The sequence below is a fragment of the Biomphalaria glabrata genome, chromosome 2 (assembly GCF_947242115.1).
Source record: "Biomphalaria glabrata chromosome 2, xgBioGlab47.1, whole genome shotgun sequence".
In the NCBI taxonomy this organism is placed as follows: Eukaryota; Metazoa; Mollusca; class Gastropoda; family Planorbidae; genus Biomphalaria; species Biomphalaria glabrata.
The window spans coordinates 10,798,093-10,817,816 of NC_074712.1; the positions used below are offsets into that span (position 1 = coordinate 10,798,093).

At 37.9% G+C, this 19,724-nt stretch overlaps 1 protein-coding gene across 5 annotated transcripts in view; it reads left to right on the forward strand.

Annotated features, from left to right (window-relative positions):
• LOC106060204 (pro-neuregulin-2, membrane-bound isoform-like) overlaps positions 1-19,724 on the forward strand; it is a 52,896-nt gene that overhangs the window by 20,308 nt on the left and 12,864 nt on the right. For all 5 annotated transcript variants that reach the window (XM_056019089.1, XM_056019087.1, XM_056019090.1 and 2 more), the window contains exons 2-4: positions 11,403-11,622; positions 13,539-13,660; positions 19,519-19,636. In XM_056019089.1, coding sequence (XP_055875064.1) covers positions 11,403-11,622; positions 13,539-13,660; positions 19,519-19,636 — 460 coding nt within the window. The remainder of the gene's footprint in view (positions 1-11,402; positions 11,623-13,538; positions 13,661-19,518; positions 19,637-19,724) is intronic.

Sequence of the window (19,724 nt, forward strand, 5' to 3'; positions counted from 1 at the left end):
TGCGTGCTGACTTGGGACCGGAGCTGAAATAATGCCAAATTATGTATTATTATTTTTGTAATGCTATTCCTAAAATAAATCATTGTTCTAAATGTTGTTTGACTCTAAAGTACATTCCAGTGGAGTGCTTTTTTTTTTTTTGGACTGGGTCAAAGCTCAGCAATACTTCTTTCTTTTTTTTAAATATATTTTAATTGTTCATTATAATATTGCGTGGCCAGCACAAAGACTTAAAAAATGTCAATCGAATGCCAAACTCTCATGAGATGTAGTTCTAGGATATATTTAAATAAAACAAAACAACAACATACATCTGCTGGGACTCGAAGTCTGCAGTTCATCAAACCGAGGGATTAGACACTCGTTGCGAGTCATTTCCATGTTGGTCTTGCGCAGACTTCAACGTATCTTTGTGATTGTTATTAATGATTGCGATTGGTATTAGTGATTGGGATCAGTGATTGGGATTTTGATCAGTGATTAGATCAGTGATTGTGATAAGTGATTGTGATCATTGATGGTGATCAGTGATTGCTGTTTGCATTGACGTGTTCAAGTACTAATTCAGCGGTAGGTGGTCCAGCTGGGGTCAGCATTTGTTGTTCCCTATGATAACATACCGTAGTTAAGGGAGTTTATGGTGACCTAAGTACACCCACTATGAACCAAGGATACCAGCTCTTCTGTAGAAAAGTTAAGTTTTTCAATCTCCTTTGGATCATCCAATATCATTACCTTGACCCCTACTGTTTTTCCAGTTCTGCTGCTTTTGTCACTGACAGAAGCGTACTAAATGCTCCTATCAACAATTTTATCAAACACAATGACAAATTATTGACCTAATTGATAATGAGCTGTTGGCTTGTACCTAGCGGTACCAGTACTGCAGTAGATCGATACTAGTGTAGTTATATTAGTAGATCTTAATAGTAAACACTTTTTTCTCCTTACATTGTACATAGTTTAGTCAAGCGCGTCTCTTTTGCTACTTTAGCATGCTCGGTGCGTTATGGTCCTAGGCCTAGATGTCTCTCTTTTTTTAAGGGTATTTGTGGAAGGCAGTAAAAGGGGGGGGTGCAGATCTATGCGCTACTTTTAGGCGGCTCTGCAAATTTAAAGCAGCTCTAGTTAATAATGACATTGATTTAAAAGTTTCCTAGTCTTGGGATTCGAACTGAACTCCTCCCCTTCGGTATTATCATTCTACCAGTGAACAAGCTGCTTAAAAATACTCAATGGCTTTTACCGTCTTTGTCCCCCTCCCCTTCTCGCTCTCTCTCTCTCTTTTTATCTTTCTTTCTCTCTCTCTCTTTTTCTCTCTCTCTGTTGCAAAAGGTTGTCTTTTTTGCGCACTCTTTATTTTTCTTCTACATCTTTTTCATCTCTTTTCTTTTTCTTTCTTCCTCTCTCTCTTCTTATTTCGTCTTTTTGCTTGTTTATTATTATTATTTATATATGGAAATGAATTAATTTGAATTCTCTGGCACTGCCAGGGTCGAGCTTCGTTAAAGGGAAACAAAGTTCATTGTAGTCGCCCTTTAACTGAGAAATGTCCTGATAATTTGGCAGCAGTGACAGATCTGTGACAGATAAAAGGGATCCTCTGAGGATCGCTTAGGGCTTTGAATGTGTTTGCGAGGTTAGTTGACATCGGTTGCTATAACATCATGGTGTATTGTTATGATAAATAGCTTCCATAGTTACGGAACCTCTACGCTTAGCTCTTCATATTCTATTCGTTTATTCAAGGCAACGAGCTATTGGTCTAAACTGCCCACAGGTAGTGACGTCGGGGCCTTCTATTACGATTGTTCCCGGTTAGATCAAGATATTGGTCAGTTGGATCAAAATATAGGTCAGTTAGATCAAGATATTGGTCAGTTAGATCAAGATAGAGGCGAGATCAAGATATTGGCCAGTTAGATCAAGATATCGATAAGTAAGATCAAGCTTTTTATGATCAATTTAACTTGTTGCCTGAACCCCATGTCACTGACCCTTCTATTACTGCACAATCACAGTACACGTGTCCTGACTGTTTCATTCCACAGTAGTATAATTTGAACCCCCCCCCCCTCTCCCCGATCCATTTCCCTTGACCATCTGTTCTGTTTTATTTCACACCAGGGGAACCCTGACCTATAAAACGGGTGGCCAGATTAGATACATCCATCTAACTTGTTCCTGCACCTACCTCCCCCCTTTTCCTCTTAAATCTATCACTTAGCTCTTTCTTTCTTTCTCTCCTCTCTCTCTCTCTCTCTCTTCTCTCTCTCTTCTCTCTTCCGCTTTCTTACTCTGTCTCTTCATCCTATCCCCCCCCCGACTCTTTTTTCCCTTTTCCCTTAAATATATATTTCACCTCTTTCTCTTATCTGTTTCTTCTCTTATTTGCCGTGTTCTCTTCTTTACCTCATTATCACTCATTCTTTCTCCTGTCGTTCTTTCTCTGTGTAACACCTTCTTTTATTCTCTCTATTACAGTCTTCCTATCTTTCTCTGAATCTATCACTTTCTCTCATTCATTTCTCCCTCTTTCTCTCTAACTCTTGCCTTTTTTTTCCCCTCTTTACCACTCTCTTTCTCTTTCACTCTTTTTCTAAGACTTGTTCATATTAAAGCAATCTCTCTTTTTTTGTTTCGAGCTTGTTCTCCTTTTCTCTTTTTTACTCTATGATAGCACGACTAGAATACTCTCTTTTCTCTTTTTTACTCTTTGACAGCACGACTAGGATAGTCTCTTTTCTCTTTTTTACTCTATGACAGCACGACTAGTATAGTCTCTTTTCTCTTTTTTACTCTTTGACAGCACGACTAGTATAGTCTCTTTTCTCTTTTTTACTCTTTGACAGCACCACTAGGATAGTCTCTCTTCTCTTTTTTACTCTTTGACAGCACGACTAGGATAGTCTCTTTTCTCTTTTTTACTCAATGACAGCACGACTAGTATAGTCTCTTTTCTCTTTTTTACTCTATGACAGCACCATTAGGATAGTCTCTCTTCTCTTTTTTACTCTTTGACAGCACGACTAGGATAGTCTCTTTTCTCTTTTTTACTCTATGACAGCACGACTAGTATAGTCTCTTTTCTCTTTTTTACTCTTTGACAGCACGACTAGTATAGTCTCTTTTCTCTTTTTTACTCTTTGACAGCACGACTAGTATAGTCTCTTTTCTCTTTTTTACTCTATGACAGCACGACTAGTATAGTCTCTTTTCTCTTTTTTACTCTTTGACAGCACGACTAGTATAGTCTCTTTTCTCTTTTTTACTCTTTGACAGCACGACTAGTATAGTCTCTTTTCTCTTTTTTACTCTTTGACAGCACGACTAGTATAGTCTCTTTTCTATTTTTTACTCTATGACAGCACCACTAGGATAGTCTCTCTTCTCTTTTTTCTCTCTTTCATTTTCGAATTTTCTTATTTTCACCAATATTTTTCCCTTGAATGTAACTCACTTTAATTAAAAGCGTTTCCCAAACATTCATTTCAATTTGATTTAAAAAAAAAACTGCCTTCACGAATCTGATATTGAAATGTACAAGCCAAAAAGTACGTAACTACATTTTTTTGTTGTTTCGTTTATTTTTTTATTTAGCCAGGAAGTCACAATTTTAAAAAAAATATAATGTGTGTTAAAATCGTTTGAAACCCCCAGTATACTACACTGGGAGAGGTAGCTTACACTATCGCAGGTAGCTCCATTAACGTAGATAGCTACGTTGGCACAGGTAGCTACTCTGGAAGATGCATGTATATAAACACATTTTTATTGAAGATTAAATGCTTAGTAAGCTATATTATACAGGTTTAAAAGAAAACCTCACATCTTTTATGAACTGTTTTAGAATAAGTTAATAAGAGACTATACTAAGCATTTTATTATTCAAATGCAATTTGGCAAATGTTTATTTCATTGTGTGGAACAGTCTATTGAACCGGAAATTCAAGTTTTAATAATTAGATACGATGGTTCGATTAACGCCATTCACAGTAAGATTCTTTATTTCTTGAATGGGAAGGGAGATAAGCCTATAGTTCTTGTCGGATCATGTCACCTAAAGGCAATACTATTTTCACCCACACACGTTGGCCCCACGCCTCCACGATTACTACCAAACAAAAAGTTAGGTCTAAATTCTACTGATGTCCTGATGGCGCTCCGTTCATTGATGAAGCATTTCACATTCCGTGATAAGACGGGACTAGAAGTCTAGTCTATATCTGGTGACGGGCTATTTTTATGTGTGTTGACATGGTGGGCTTTCCCGACAAGACGCCCCACAAGTCAAACACGTTAAAAAAAAGTAGGGGGGTGGTGGTAGAAATAGTTGGGAGGTGGGACATTTCATTCGGTAAGGTGTGCTTCAATACTAGGGCCCAATTACGGTTGGTGGCTGTGACCTGAAGGCTATGCATGTTTATTTAGGTCGTGCTTGAAGTGTTGTCACATTGCAAGGAATGTGTGTGTGTGTGTGTGCGTGCGAAGGGGTTCCTTCCAATGCGTGGGTTGGGATGTGTGGGGGAGTTTCGTGTCAACCGTTTCACGTCACAACATGTTTCTCTCAATTATCTTTTTTTTTTTTTAAAATTTATTCCTAAAGTGTTGGAGCATACAAACAATAACTTTGAACTCTGACCAGACACGTCAATGGGAGGTACACAAGAATCTTTGCTGTTTTCTAAAACAAGAATTCTGTCACGCCTCTACCATCAGTAAATTCCAATAGTAAATTTTTTTTAAAAAAAAGGTGACATTACACACCAGTGAACACCTACGCTCCAAAACTTCCAACACATTCCGCACAGTGTTCTTAATTTTACGTTGGGCTATATTGAAAATGTCAATCGAAAATTAAAGTTCGCTCGGCTGCAACTGCTATAGATTATATACATGTACAATTATTTTTAGAACCTGCAAATACCGGTGTCTGCCTCTGTCAGTTAGTGTCACTACCTATGTATACTCAACGTGCTAGCTGAAGAGATTTTTCCCCTATTAGTTATCCGGACCATTCAAGTAAAATGCTTCATGTGAATTCATGTAAAAAGATGTACATAATATTTACAAAGCTTATATCAACTCTCTCTCTCTCTCTCTCTCTCTCTCTGTCTTGTAAATTTTTTAAAATGTTATTTCTCCCACTTCCCGTTTTCGGATCAAGTTTAAACTTTGCACAATTATCCATTGTCGATGACAGCACAAGAATCGATTTAAAAAAAAAATTAGCCTATCAGTTGTGGGTATTAATAGTGGTAATTAATTAATTTTGTTTATACTGAAATTTTGCAATATTGAGATGATATATGGCAGTAATTGTGCGGTTATAAAATCTTGTTTTTTTTTAAAAAGTATTTTTAAATTTTTCTTGCTACAATTGTTTTGCCAATGATTTAGAACTGAAAACCTTGTCTGCACACTTGGACAGTTTTTTTTTGTTTAATTTACAGCCCAAATGACGTAAAAATCCAATTTAAAACACGTCACATTTGCCAGGCAGGCACAGCTGCTACCGATGGTTCTTTTTTTTTTTTTTTTTGTTGCTTTTTTTTTAAAACTTTGGTTTGAATTTGTCGACAAGCAGAAATGTAGACTCAATTAACAGCCTTCGTGCAGCAGTGTTAACACCGTATGGTCAGCCGCATTGTGTCGCTCGCACGAACTTTAAACTAGAGAATCAACCCCTAGGTTTCCAAATGTTGGTTGTTGTCTTTGGCAACATCTGGGATGGTGACTTCATCTTATGCCTCTATCTTATTGAGATACTAGGTCACTACTTATGCTTAATTTGACATTTATTGTTTGGAATGAAGAATTTTTTAATACAGCCTAATACTAAGATCACTCATGTTTATCGAGCTAGCCAAGAATTGAAAAGGCGGCTTGACCAAATTTTTATGTAAATGTTTCAAAAAACTGTGTAGATCTGCATACATTTTTTGGTGGGTATAAATATTTATTGCATAAATATGTTCTCCCTTTATCAGCGCTGACTTGAAGCACATCAGCTAATGGCGTCACGCGTGTCTGGCATAGTTTGATGTGACGTCAATTTACCAAACATTCTCCTCCCCTCCATGTCACAAAAATAGTTTTAATCCTCCCCCCCCCCCCCAACCATGTGCGTGACATACTTTGAGGAGGACCTCTTAAGAAACTCTTGTTACCAGACACTCCCAGTCAGAAGCTATCTAGTGGCATGCAATCTTCTAGGAGAAGGCCATTAGTGTATTATCAGGAGCAAACAAAAAATAAATATTTATGAAGAATTAAGTTCTTAGATGTTTCCATAAAAAAATCAATAGTATAATGCTTCTTTTTTTAAGGGGCGTTCAGACAATTTTTTCCCCACTTCATCAAAATGTTTCATTTTGTCATACATTATATTGGTTAAGTTCTTTGATCAAATTTTTGGCACCAGCAGTGGCGCTCGCTCGTTTTGCGCAAGTAGGACAAGTAAATTGTGCTTTGTGCTAACATTTCAAATGTGCTATTGGCACTTGATATATTATCTACTTGATATATTATCTACTTGATATATTATCTACTTGATATATTATCTACTTGATATATTATCTGATACACGAATGAGTAGCAAGACGAAAGATAAGATGCGAGACTTTTTTTGTTTGGGCCGGCTAATTATTGATGTGGATTGAAGTTATGAGAATCAGCAGTGGTGCCCCATTGTCGTTCTCTCCTCCTTTTCACACTCACACAGCCACCAGAAAAGCGAAACTTAATGATAAATAGATGAATGTGGCGCATTTCTCGTTAACAGATTTTCAAAAAGGAAATTTACGGTGCCAGGTTATGTATACTTTGTGGAAAGCACTTTGCTGGCATAGTGGTTAGTGTACCGGCTTAAGGAGGCATGAGTCCTCGAGTTCTAATTCACTTCGTACAACTGATAGGATCATAGCGCATCGAGAAACACGAAGCTTAAGAGCTTGAAAAATGAGCCACTACATACTGATGGTGGCTGAGTGGTAAAGCGCTTGGCTTCCGATCTGAGTGGTCCTTGGTTCGAATCCATCTGATGACCGGTATTTTAAATTTCGGGATCTTTAGACCACCCAACTCTAGTAGGTACCTAACAATAGTTGGTGAAAAGTAAAGACAGTTGGTCGTTGTGCTGACATGACAAACCTCTTTAACCGTGGGCCACAGAAACAGATGAACTTCACATCATCTGCCCCATAGATCGCAAGGTCTGAAAAGGGAACTTTACTTTTAGATTCTGTTGATCTACATAAGACACAGGCACACATGTAAACAGGGCCGGTCCTACAGGTTGCGGGGCCCTATGCGAAACGGATATCGCGGGGCCTAATTTGGGTTGTGATAAGGATAATAACTGAAAATTAAGATTTGGTATTAAGATATAAAGTCATCTTTGCATTGTATTAATACTTTTACTAAGTACAAAATCACTGTCAAAATAACTTTACATTTACTTTACAGTACAGTAGTTTTCCAACAAAAAGCCGATAAACATTCCGATCAGCTTTTTAAATTTACTATCGACTAGCAAAATTTCGCTTTTTTTTTTTCTCAGATGTCGAGATAGATTTAGACCTATATATATTAGTATGCCAGTGACTAGAAAAGTAAATTAAGTATTTGAACTTCTTGTTTTGGTTAAAATTCGACTTATTATTACATCATTTATTAAATGAAAGTTGACAATGCCGTTTTTTGGGGCTTAATCGCGAGTAGGATTAGCGTTGTTCATATTGAATGACACCCCGAAATGACAATTTTCTCAATTTTAAGGAGATTCGACAATCGCATCAGTTTTAAGAAAATTTTAATAATTTCAGGAGAATTCCAAGAACGCTTTAGTAATAAGTTAAAATGGTTTAATTTAATAATTTACACTTAGAGTACTCATCGCGCGGGGCCTATGAAAGAGCGGGGCCCACTGCGACCGCATAGGTTGCAGTGGCCTAAGACCGGCCCTGCATGTAAGACAAAACTGTTCTTACAATGTGTCATAAATCAAAGACTATAACTATATCAATAATAGTAACTGACGGTCTCGTCTATTTAAAGAAATAGTCTTATAAGCCGCCTCTGCAAGAGTGACTTTGCCGAGAGTTTGTACCTGTGCAATCTGATCTCTGGCTTGTACTTTTAGATCGTTGCATTTCCTACAGGGGCGTTAAGGGTTCCATAAATAATGATAGTCAACACTTGTCTGTGTGTGTGTGCGAGAAAGAGAGGGAGAAGAGAGAGAGGGAGGGAGAAGGATAGAGAGGGAGAGAGCGAGGGAGGGAGAGAGATGGAGATAGGGAGAGAGCGAGGGAGGGAGAGAGATGGAGATAGAGAGAGAGGGAGAGAGCGAGGGAGGGAGAGAGAGGGAGATAGAGAGAGAGGGAGAGAGCGAGGGAGGGAGAGAGATGGAGATAGAGAGAGAGGGAGAGAGCGAGGGAGGGAGAGAGAGGGAGATAGAGAGAGAGGGAGGGAGAGAGAGGGAGATAGAGAGAGAGGAGAGGGAGAGGGAGATAGAGAGAGAGGGAGAGAGAGAATCTTCAGTTGAATTTGAATGAGGGGAGCTAAAAAAACAAACCCTACGCTCCATTAAGGGTAGATAATGTAAAGCTCGTCTGTTTCATTGACCGACGGGTTAACGAACAGTTCATGTGGCCAGCACAACGACCAACTGCCCCTTTACTTTCACAACGTAAGCCAAGTACCCATAAAAGTTGGGTAGACTCAGGGGAGTTCCAAAATCCCTAATCAAATTCTAATCTTAACCGTGATTCGAACTCGAGACCTCTCTATACAAAAGTTAAGCGCTTCCCCACTCGGCCACCACACCCCTTGAATTAAAAAAATATGAAAGTATTTCACTCTGCGTTTTAAAATGGTTATAGACATCAGGATGTATACCGGTTAGACCACATATAAAGTACTCAGGTCACATGGGAGAGGGGAGATTAATACATAATGTAAACAAAATACATGTCTAGAATGTATATATGCAAATGTGTTTGTGCATGCCCATTGCTGTAAACATGACAACCCCCCCCCCCCTTCCTTGTCAGCCATTTTCACAATCCTCTCCCCCTTCTTTCCCAAAGAGTCGTACTTCGACCCCTCTCCCAAAAGAGGAAGAGAGAGAAAGAGACTGGACGAACAAAAGTGCCATGTTCTTAGTGTTTATAGTCAGGGCTTCTCAATCGGAGAAACGCGTTCCTCTGGAGCTAGCAGTATCGGTATGAAGAGATTAGGATACTTGGAAAGGAATGTAGATTTTTTTTATGACACTGAGCTGACAAAACGAATTGGAAAGGCTTCTGCGGTATAGGCATAACTCGCCAAGCGTGTCTGTGAAAATATCAATTTGAGCGCGACAACCAAAATCCTAGTTTATAAATGCTTGCATATTGAGCACACTTGTTTATGGTAGTCGGAGATGGTCAATATATATATATATATATATATATATATATATATATATATATATATATATATATATATATATATATATATATATATATATATATATATATATATATATATATCAAGGGCATAGATTAAATAATTTTCACTTACGCTGCCTGCGACGCATAATGTGCATCTCCACACGGGATCGAGTCTCCAATCAAGACGTTTTGAAACGGACCAATAAGCACAACATCTATGCTCCTCTGACTACGCTGGCTCGGACGTGTCATCCACATGCCAACTTCTATGCTGAACTTACAAAGCGAGTCTGACACAAGGGCCGCACAAGACTAACCTTTATAGATGTCTGCAAGTGAGACATGAGAACCACAAGCATCAATGAACTAGGGGGGGGGGGGGAAAGCCCAAGATAGGGCAGCACGATCCTCGCCCTAGAGCAAAAGCAAGGAATCGACCCCTAATTAATAGAAAGAAAAAAAGCTGACCTATCAGTTAGCCCTAAAACAGATGTGTATACATGCACGAACTGTGGCAAACTCTGCCGCTCCAGAATTGGCTTGATTAGTCACACCTGATTCTGCCTCGACTCATCACGAAACCAAAACCAGTGTCGCATTTGGGCGCATCCATTGTCTTCCGAGACAGCAGGACCCCAATTTACAATTATTATATTATATATATAAGTTTTGTATCATTTGCGCAAAGAGTGCAGGAGGCGCTCTATGAAAATAAAACTATTTCATCCCGAGTCCTCACAGCTCAACTTTTGAGAAACGCTGATTAAAAAGCAAGACAAAAAAAATATAATAATTATTTCAGTGAAGTTCCTAATTTGAATGTCCTTGTAAAGTGCATATACATCCACAACACATACAATTTTGTTTTCTGTAATGTTAAGATTAATTTGTTTTCAATTTTTTGTATGCTTAATTGGGATAACCACATTTATATCAATTTAAAAAATTGATTTAAATAAATTACCAGCCATGAACTGCTCATGTACCATACCGATAAAGAACTACAACAAAGTAATTGTCTGTCAGACTGAAAGTATAGAGATCCTGTGAGAAGTTGTAGGTTTTTATGACCGTGGAATGAACAGACGCGCCAATTGCTGAGGACTCAAAGGGAGGTCCGGTCATAGAGTCCGTCCACTCAGTTTCATCGCTTCTTTTCAAACGCCTGCGAAAATCAAACGTTACAGGGCAGCTGGAGTGAGTTGACCCTTTGAACAATCTAGGATTCTAGATAATGGGCCCAAACCCTTAAATAGCGCTATCGTAATATCAGTTCCTTGAGGTTGAGACCTCTAAGGAAGCCTGTATCTAGTCTGTCATGTCGACTTACCTTTTAATAAAAGGCAGAATGTACAGTCGAATTCACATCCGATAAATTCTCCTCCAATGAGAGGAAGACTTCCAATGAACTGACTTTACAGCAATAGTAATTTCAGAGTTTAATGAAGTGTGTTCAAATTCAACGATTGTAGTTATCAAATCAATACAGAAACACCCAACCTAATTAAATACTCAGAAAGACAGTTTTGATTCCATATGCTAGGACAATAAGTGATCCCCTCTCCCTAGTGCTGTAGGTTGCCTTAATCAACTTGGAAACCAGGGGAGTAGCTAGGAATTCGCCATCATTTGGGGGCCCGGGGGGAGGGCTTGACTTCTTTGGGGGCCCCTGCATTTTGAGTAATATTTAATATTCAATGTAAAAAAAACACTCATTTTGGGGGCTCCCCTCAAGTGGGGGATTTTCAAATTCTCCCCCTCTCCCCCCACCCTAGCTACGCCACTGTAGGAAACCCATTGACTTGGCAGAGTTTACGTCTCTTATTAACATGCTCCGTCTGTATTATGGTTGTAATTCAATTAACTTCTAAAACCAGACAATTTGTAAACATATGTTAAAGATATTATATGTAATTAAATTTTTTTTTCGCTCACTCAATTAATAATTTTCTGTTTTTATTCCTCCAGATTCGTCGATCAGCAATGAGACCCCGCCCACCACAAAGAAACCAGCCAAGAAAAAGAAGCCTCCTATCATAGATAGCCTGACGGGGCCCCAAGAGATCAAGCGTTACCGGATCATTACGTTAACATGCAAAGCTAACGGAACAGCGCCCAAGGTCAGGTGGCTCAAGGACGGTGTCCTTTTAGCCAAAAGCAACAGACAGAGAACAATCAGCACGAAAAGGTTAATAACTGATTTTCTGAACATTAAGAGTACATTTAATTTTGTAGAATGAAATATAAATGATAAACTTGTTTTATCCTGTGTTTGTTTAATTGCGAGATTTTCATACATGGCGGAAAAAACTATAATTAGCAACACTTTTGGTGTATCCGGTGTACAAAAAGGAATGATGCGTTGAGAAGCTGTTTTTATTTCTATAAATATAAATAAGCATTTTCACACACTTTTTAGCTCTGCAGAATCACATTTTTCTGAGATCTTCCTTTTGTAGCACAAAATAATTTGAAATATGGAGAAAGCGTTAGAGTTTAACTTTATGACTTCAAATCGATTTCAAAACAAAATGGATTACTGGTTAGCGGCAAATAAAGGCGATTTGATAGGAAGATCGTCTGCTACGCTTTGAGATTGGGTTAGAGGATTTGTTTTAACTTTAGAGGATTTTGTTTTGTCTTTAGTGGCTTTTGTTTTAACTTTAGAGGCTTTGGTTTTCACATTAAAAGTGTTCTATATCTTCACAAAAGTTTTTGAAATTCTTCCAGCTGATTTCCAATGTTGTCTCCCCCCCCCCCTCCCCCAGGGGTTCAGCCACGCGACAATCACGATTCCTATCTTGTCAGGCATATTGCTGATGTCAGTGCTACGCTAAACACATTTTATTTTTTTATCATTTCTAAGCGGGACAGACGTGTGAGTGTATTATGTTTGTACGGGGGCACTCATAGCTGAGCAATTGTTTCATCACCGGGCAGTATGCACCCCCCCCCCTCTCTGTCGGATCTAATGCATCCTGTTCTCATTTGCTTTCGTACCTTGTCTCTGACTGCATGCAGACAGGTAAATGAATCAGCTGGTTTCACTCACGTCTGCCGCTACCTCCAATAGCTCTAACCTGGTTACGGCCACCTGCAACAGCTATAGGTATAATTCTTTGCACGTCATCTCTAATGTCATCTCTAAAGTCATAGCCAATGAGCTCGTCTGCTTCCACAGACGATAACTAAAATTGTAGAACTTAAAACTCAATTAGGATTATTTATTGCATTGCCAATCTTAGACGTTTTGTGGTTTCTTTAATAGTAATAATATTGATCAAAATTGCACAATTTATTTATAGTATATAAAATGATATAAGAAACAAAAAGCATTTTAGCTTTGATGGATGACACTGACTTGGAACGGAATCTCCTTGATCTCGTCCGAACACTGTATTAAATAAAGTTATCAAAAGAGATTCATTAAGATTTTAAATAAGGCGAATTTTTTTTTAAATGAGGCGAATGTTTTTGGAGTCCAAAGATTGAGTGCAGTATTTCGCGTAGTCACGCAGACCAGGTTGTGACCTAAATATGTTGCCACAACAAACGAAGACAATGCCATTGCCTGCCTGGTGTTCTCTTCGGATTCTCTTTTCGTCGTCTTCAAGCTAGCCTTCCCTTGGGTCTCAAATGACCCCCACCCCCCATTTAAAAACTGTAAAGCATCGAAAGAAAATACGTAATAAAATGCTAAAGTCATTCAAATATTTACATATTTTAAACTCAGTATTACTGAGAATCTTTACATTATCTGCCGCCATGGTTCTCAAGTTCTGAAAGGGTTACTTTTACTTTTTACTAAAACTAATGTCCTGTAAAACCCCTCAAGTAGCATACATCAAATCAGTCCGTCTGTCTGGTTCACATTTTGTACACGTCATGTCTCCCACTTCCCATTCCCGTTCCAGTTGACACTTTGCACAAATATTCCTTGTCCCTAACAACATAAATAACTAATCTTGTTTGATATAGAAAAGGGAAATAATATTACAGTATTTAGATGTCTGGCTGTAAATTTGCAGTTCTTTCTCTTTAAAAGAATGTGTCGTAATTTGCTAGTTAAATACTATTATTGTATTTGCTTGTTTGCCTCCACAGTGATTCAAGTCAGACCAAGTCAACTGTAACCATTTCCAACCCTTCTCACTTGGACTCTGGTGTCTACACTTGTACAGCATCGAACAGTAAAGGTTCTGACAGTAAAAATTTTACTTTAACAGGTAAGTTTGGACCACACAGACTGGTGTTTAGTTTCGTACTAGATGTTCATCAAATGATATACTGAAGTTCTTTTGAAATGTGGAACTTATTTGAATGACCACTTGAAAATTAGATATACGGGGAATGAAAAAAAACAAACTTTAAAACTTTATACATGGTTGTGGTGTCTTAAGGGTATGTGTATTTATTATATTCTGATTAAAAAAACACAGTAGATAACCACACAAGATTACAAACTCCACGGTCTTCCTTGTTCTCTATCTTCTTGTTCTTAGAATCTTATCTTATAAAATACAGACGTTACTTCATGGGTGGGAAAAGATGAAAAAAGAATCCTTTTTAAAAGCAAAGCTTACTTAAGGTAAAATAACCGCTAATTAATGCCATTTATCTGAGAATTACGGGGTTTAGCTCCCTACTCGACTCCATTCGATATTGAAGTTGAATAATTAAATAGACCACTACATAACCATTTTGCGTATCATGTAAGTCTAAGGTCCCAGAATGATTTGAATTATACAATGTAAAATATTTGACTAGATCTAAGATGCTAAACGCCCCATTCAATATTAAGGTTGAATAATTAAATAGACAAGTAGGCTTATATAACCATTATGCGTATCATGTAAGTTTTAGGTCTAAGAATGATTTGAATTATACAATGTAAAATATAAGCAGGTGCTAGATTAATGATCGTGTGAAGCTTACTGTTTTAATTTCATGCAATCATGTCGCATTACAACTATCATCTCGACTCGATTTAAATATACATATATATATATAACTTGTTCCTCTTACATGCAATTTCATATCTGTTAGATTCTTCAAAGACTTTCTATAATAAAAAAGCTAAAAATAGCTTGACCCATTCCTGTTTGGCGCGTATAATTGAGTCAATAAGTTTGACATAATCCAGATAGCGACTTTCCACGGGGTTGTCTTCAAAATGTGAAACTCTTCAATGTGTTATCTCCCGCGCCATCTCTGGCCATCTCTATCATGGTCGATAACTCTCTTACGCGTCTCTATAAAGCGTCTACCTTCGCGGTCGGCAGTGCAGTGTTCCTGTCTGTTTTCTAGATTCCACATCACTTGGCGAAGTCTGGAATGAAAACAAGATATTTTATTACAAGCTAACAGGTCTGATTTTCTCATCTACAATTTCTTCACAGTATTGATTCAGATGTATTAGAAGTAGGGAACAGCTAACCCCCAGGTCTCTGTCTGTTTCTCTCTGTTACCCCCTTCCCCTCTATCCCCCTCTTTCTTCCCTCCCCTCTCCCTCCCTCCATGTTGTTGTTTTTTTTTAAATGATCTCAGCAGACGACTGTAGTTTCCAGATATGAAGATGGGTAGATTTGAGGCGCATTCTTTCTTTCTTTCATATTCAGAACATATTCGGAACTTGAAAACTGCAAATTAGAATGTACTTTATTACCAGAGGCGTAAAGAGAAAGGGGCAAGAGAGGGGGGGGCATCGTCAGGGGGGAGCTACACGCAACCCTTTATTTCTGTGATGTTCATGGAAATGAGGGGGGGGGGAGCGCAAATAAAGTACCTTGCCCCTGGTGCACGTTTTGCTCTGTATAATACCGAGTCACAAACGGAATGTAATGCGACCAGACTGTAATTCTAAAGTCAAGTATAGTTCCTCTTTCAGACCATACGGTCTAACAGGGCAGACGATGTTATGGTCATCAGTTTCTTTTACCAACGGTTTAAAGAGCAGGATGTCATGTGGCCAGCACAACGACCAACCACATTTACTTTCCATAATCAAAGTCAGGTACCGGTACCCATTAGAGTTGGGTGGACTCAGGGACGCCCCTAAAGAAATCCCGAAATTCAATATCACCTAGATTCGAGCCCAGGACCCCAGGTTTGGAAGCCAATTGCTTAACCACTCAGCCACCGCGTCTGTAGACTGTTATTTAATTTGTATTTAAGTTGAAGTTGTTGATGGAGTCAAGACTTTTGACGTTTCACATTCAGTACAACAAGTAACTTAGAACTATACGCTTAGGGTCTTACTACTTCTAATTCAGATGGATAATTATGCATTAACATTCAATGGCCTATTCAGAGATGTATTATGACAGTAACATACTTAACACACAATAACATGACTTAATATCTAATAACTTGACGTAATATCCAACAACTTGACTTTATATTCAAAAGCTTGACCTAATGTCCAGTACTTTAACTTGATATCCAGTTCTTTGACTTGATATATAGTACTTTGGCTTCATATCCACCACTGACTTGATATACGGTACTTTAACTTCATATCCACCACTGACTTGATTTACGGTACTTTGAGTTAATATCCATTACATCGACATGCTATACAGTAATCTTTGATATAAAGTACTTTGACTTGATATACAATACTTTTATTTGATATACAGTACTTTGACACATTGATATTGATATACAGCAACTTAACATTCAATAAATTGAAAATAAATTGAATGTATCGAAGGATCCACGGTACTTTCATTAAATTTGTAAAAACGTATCATTGTTACAGCCCAAAGGAGCTTACGGTTATTGTAAATTTCAAACTTTGACCTGTTCCGAAGACGCACATTTAATCACCACCAAAATAGTAGAGTTGATATGCAAACTTATTGAACTTTGGATATATCAAACACTGAGTCGGTCATGCAACGGACTTGGCATAGCGACTGAGCATATTTAAATCTTACGGCTCAGCGTGCGATGTAGCTGTATATATAAAGTCTTCCTTTGCCTCTAAATTTCAAACTCCCGAATTTTTAACTGCTGCTTAGCTAGAAGAAACACTCCACCAAGAGCGACTTCTTGTCCCTGCTAACTTAATGCCATACGTGGTCTAGCATTAGCCCATCTCCAGTAGCTCTGCGCTGTATCTCCAGATTATAACACCCCAGGTAGTATCGCAGGTAGCCTCCTAACCTTGGCTTGATTACATACAACTTGGAGTCTGAGGGGATTTATCAGGACACCGACCTCATTTGCTTTTACCTTTTTCATGTTTAAATCAAGTTTGGGGGGGGGGGTGGAAAAAAAAGCCACCAGTCTTGTTGGGTAAACTAGACGGTACAATATTCTAAGAAAAAACAAACTGGCTCACGTGTTGACTTTTTAAACAGGCAATTTTAAGGAAGTCTTAGAGTGCACTAGCCAGTGCCTCATTACGTTATTGTTTAATTAGGTTAGATAGCCACTGCTAAACATGTTGTAATTGGGTTTTGTGTCTGTTTTTGTGGAATATAATAAGGCTATCTGCAACAGATGTGAAAATAAACAAAAAGTAAATAATATTAACACCCTGTGTCGCTATTTTTTTTTCCGAATGAATTTTTTTCCTTGACGTCCTACAGTCGCGAGGCGACTATGAAGCATCTCATGGAAATGAGATTAATGCCTGGGCATATTAGCTGTGATCGGAACGATGTCACCCGCACAGCCTCCCCCCTCCACGTAGCCGATGAATCCAAAGCAACGGCGAGTGACGATACAGTTTTGGTTAATCGGCGTCGCAGGTTCTGCCAGGGTGTAGAACTATGTGCTGCAAACTGCCTAAGGGCCGCCGGCTCATGTTTTTTCCTCAGCGTAGACTCCCGAAGCCTTTCTCATGTTTGGATAGAGCTGCAAGACAGCAGAGGTTCGAATTCAGTTTCCTGTCTCCTAGGTGGGTAGCCCAGCCATAGCTAACGAGCCCCTCCTGCCCAAGACCTAGGCTCCATATACTCGCCTTCGCCCCGTCTCCTGTTAGTGAAAACAGTTAGGCATAACTCACTATCAGTGAAGGCCAGTAGCTGGACTGGTTGATGTTTGTCAAGAGGCTTTTTTCAGACGCATGCCACTGGAAGCATTTTAAATGTAGTGTAGTGCTTAAATCCATGACCACTTCCGGCAATGACAACCTATCGGAACTCATTAAATAAAATAAAAGTTTTAAAGATACAACCACAATCAATCATGTTTTGTAACTGTATTGTGAAAAGTTGGTTTTTATTTCATAATGTATGCATTAACAACATACTCTATTTCTTTATAACTAAATTAACTGCCCTTGTCTAAATTAACTGCTTTGTTCCAGATCTACAATCTTAAAAAAAAAAGTACTGGTGCAGGCAAATAAATAAAGTAAAAAAAAGTCGCTTGGGATTTTTTTTTATTTTATTAGCGGTCTGTCAGTCCATCCGTCTGTCCGTCCCGTTTAGATCTCGCAAACTAGAAAAGATGGAAAATCCGACATCATGATATTTTAGACCATTCAAAGTTCTGATGCAAGCGAAAGCGAAAAATTTAATTTTTTAAATCATCAGCAAGTAGTTTTCTCACAAAAATACACCATTTTTAATACTATTCAATATTAATAGTAACAAACATGGGAGGCTATGTAGTAAGAGAGATGACTATTTACCATATTTTTATACATTTATGCTAACGGTTTTGGATTTTTTTGTCAAAATTTTTTTTTACAAATTTATTGCTAAGTTAAGTAAGTTCTATCATACCAATTACTACATTTACAAAAAAAAAAATGTTTACTTTTGTTTTGAAATCTAAAAATTCTATTTAGTTTGCATATAAGTGGAACATAATTTAAAACAATAATTAATAAGTAGTTTCTCATATTATCGCGTGAACTGCAAGCATACAATGCTGTAATGAAAGTCTGAACCAAAAGATTTTTTTTACGGACATGTTGTTTTGTGGCTTTGAATAAGAGATTGACCCTTTAAAAAACTATTTACACAATTGCACACAATCTTGATGGCAGAGATCTTTATATTGATTATATATTATTTGATTTTGTTTTGTAAGCTATTTATGTGTGTGTATGTGTGTGTGTGTCTGGTAAGAGCGAAATACGCTAAGTTTGCTTTTTTTTTTTTTAAATAGGTAGCCTCAGCGGTAGGTAGGTCGTAGGTAGCAATAAGTGTGTTGACTTAAAAAAAAAGTAACGTAGTTGCGGTCTGGTAGGAGCGTAGTTTTTTGGAAATCCCCAGGGCTTGAGCGAAATACAAGTCTGGGAAATTTCGCTTGCGTACACTTCACAAAAACAATAATCTTGTTTCTCGAGTTCTTAATGACAGTGGATTAATGTTTCCGTTCGCTTAGAAGTCATCTCGAAGTCAACAGCTTTGTTTGTCAGTGGCACATCCTACGTCAATTAAACTTTGTCTCAACAAATTAGTTTAGTTAGCCACGCGACCTACTTCTGTGTTGGTACAATAGTAGAACAAGTCAGTGCACTAGACGGGCACCATTGCGAAAAAAAAAAGGGGAAATCACTAATGAATATGTAAGAACTCGATCAACAAGAGTTACGTTCCGCTACGAAAACTGAAACAAAATAACTCTTTTAGCTTGTACTGTTAGCACGGACGACGTTAACGGAATCATGTGATCACGAGAAATAAACGAACCTAAAAAAATAACGGAAATTGAAACTATATCTGCAGTAATAATATCACCATAATTAGAAATCCATTGTCATGGAAATAAACAGGTTTAAACAAAATACAATTAAAACTGAATTAATGTTAGAAAGGTTAATCAGTTTTAGTATTAGTTAAAAGACACTAAGGCTTATAAAGACACTAAGGCTAATAAAGTCTTTCTTTCAGACTTTGCTATCTATGGAGCAGATAATGTTTTTTTGCAGTATTGAGAGATATGGCAGTTATTTCACATCTTTTCCACTTATATAAGCTCTGTGTTGTTTTTAAAAAAGTATTTTTGTATGTTTTCCTTCTTTTTGCAGTTTACTTACATCCTAATATAATAATATCTAAATATAAATCGAATACAACCTTAAGTTTCCCCTTTTACGTATGTGTTCTTTCTTTGTCTACAGTGACCAATGACTGGAGAGAGCGCTGTCCACAAGGAGACGTCTACTACTGTTACCACGGTGGGACTTGTTTAATTATTCCACCCCCCAACGGCAACGGCTCCGTCACATATTTATGCCTGTAAGTTGTTCTGTTTCAATGTTGTTCATTGCTAGTTTTGATAGAGTTTTTTTTTTAAAATGGGCAAGGATCTATTTACTCGATGCCT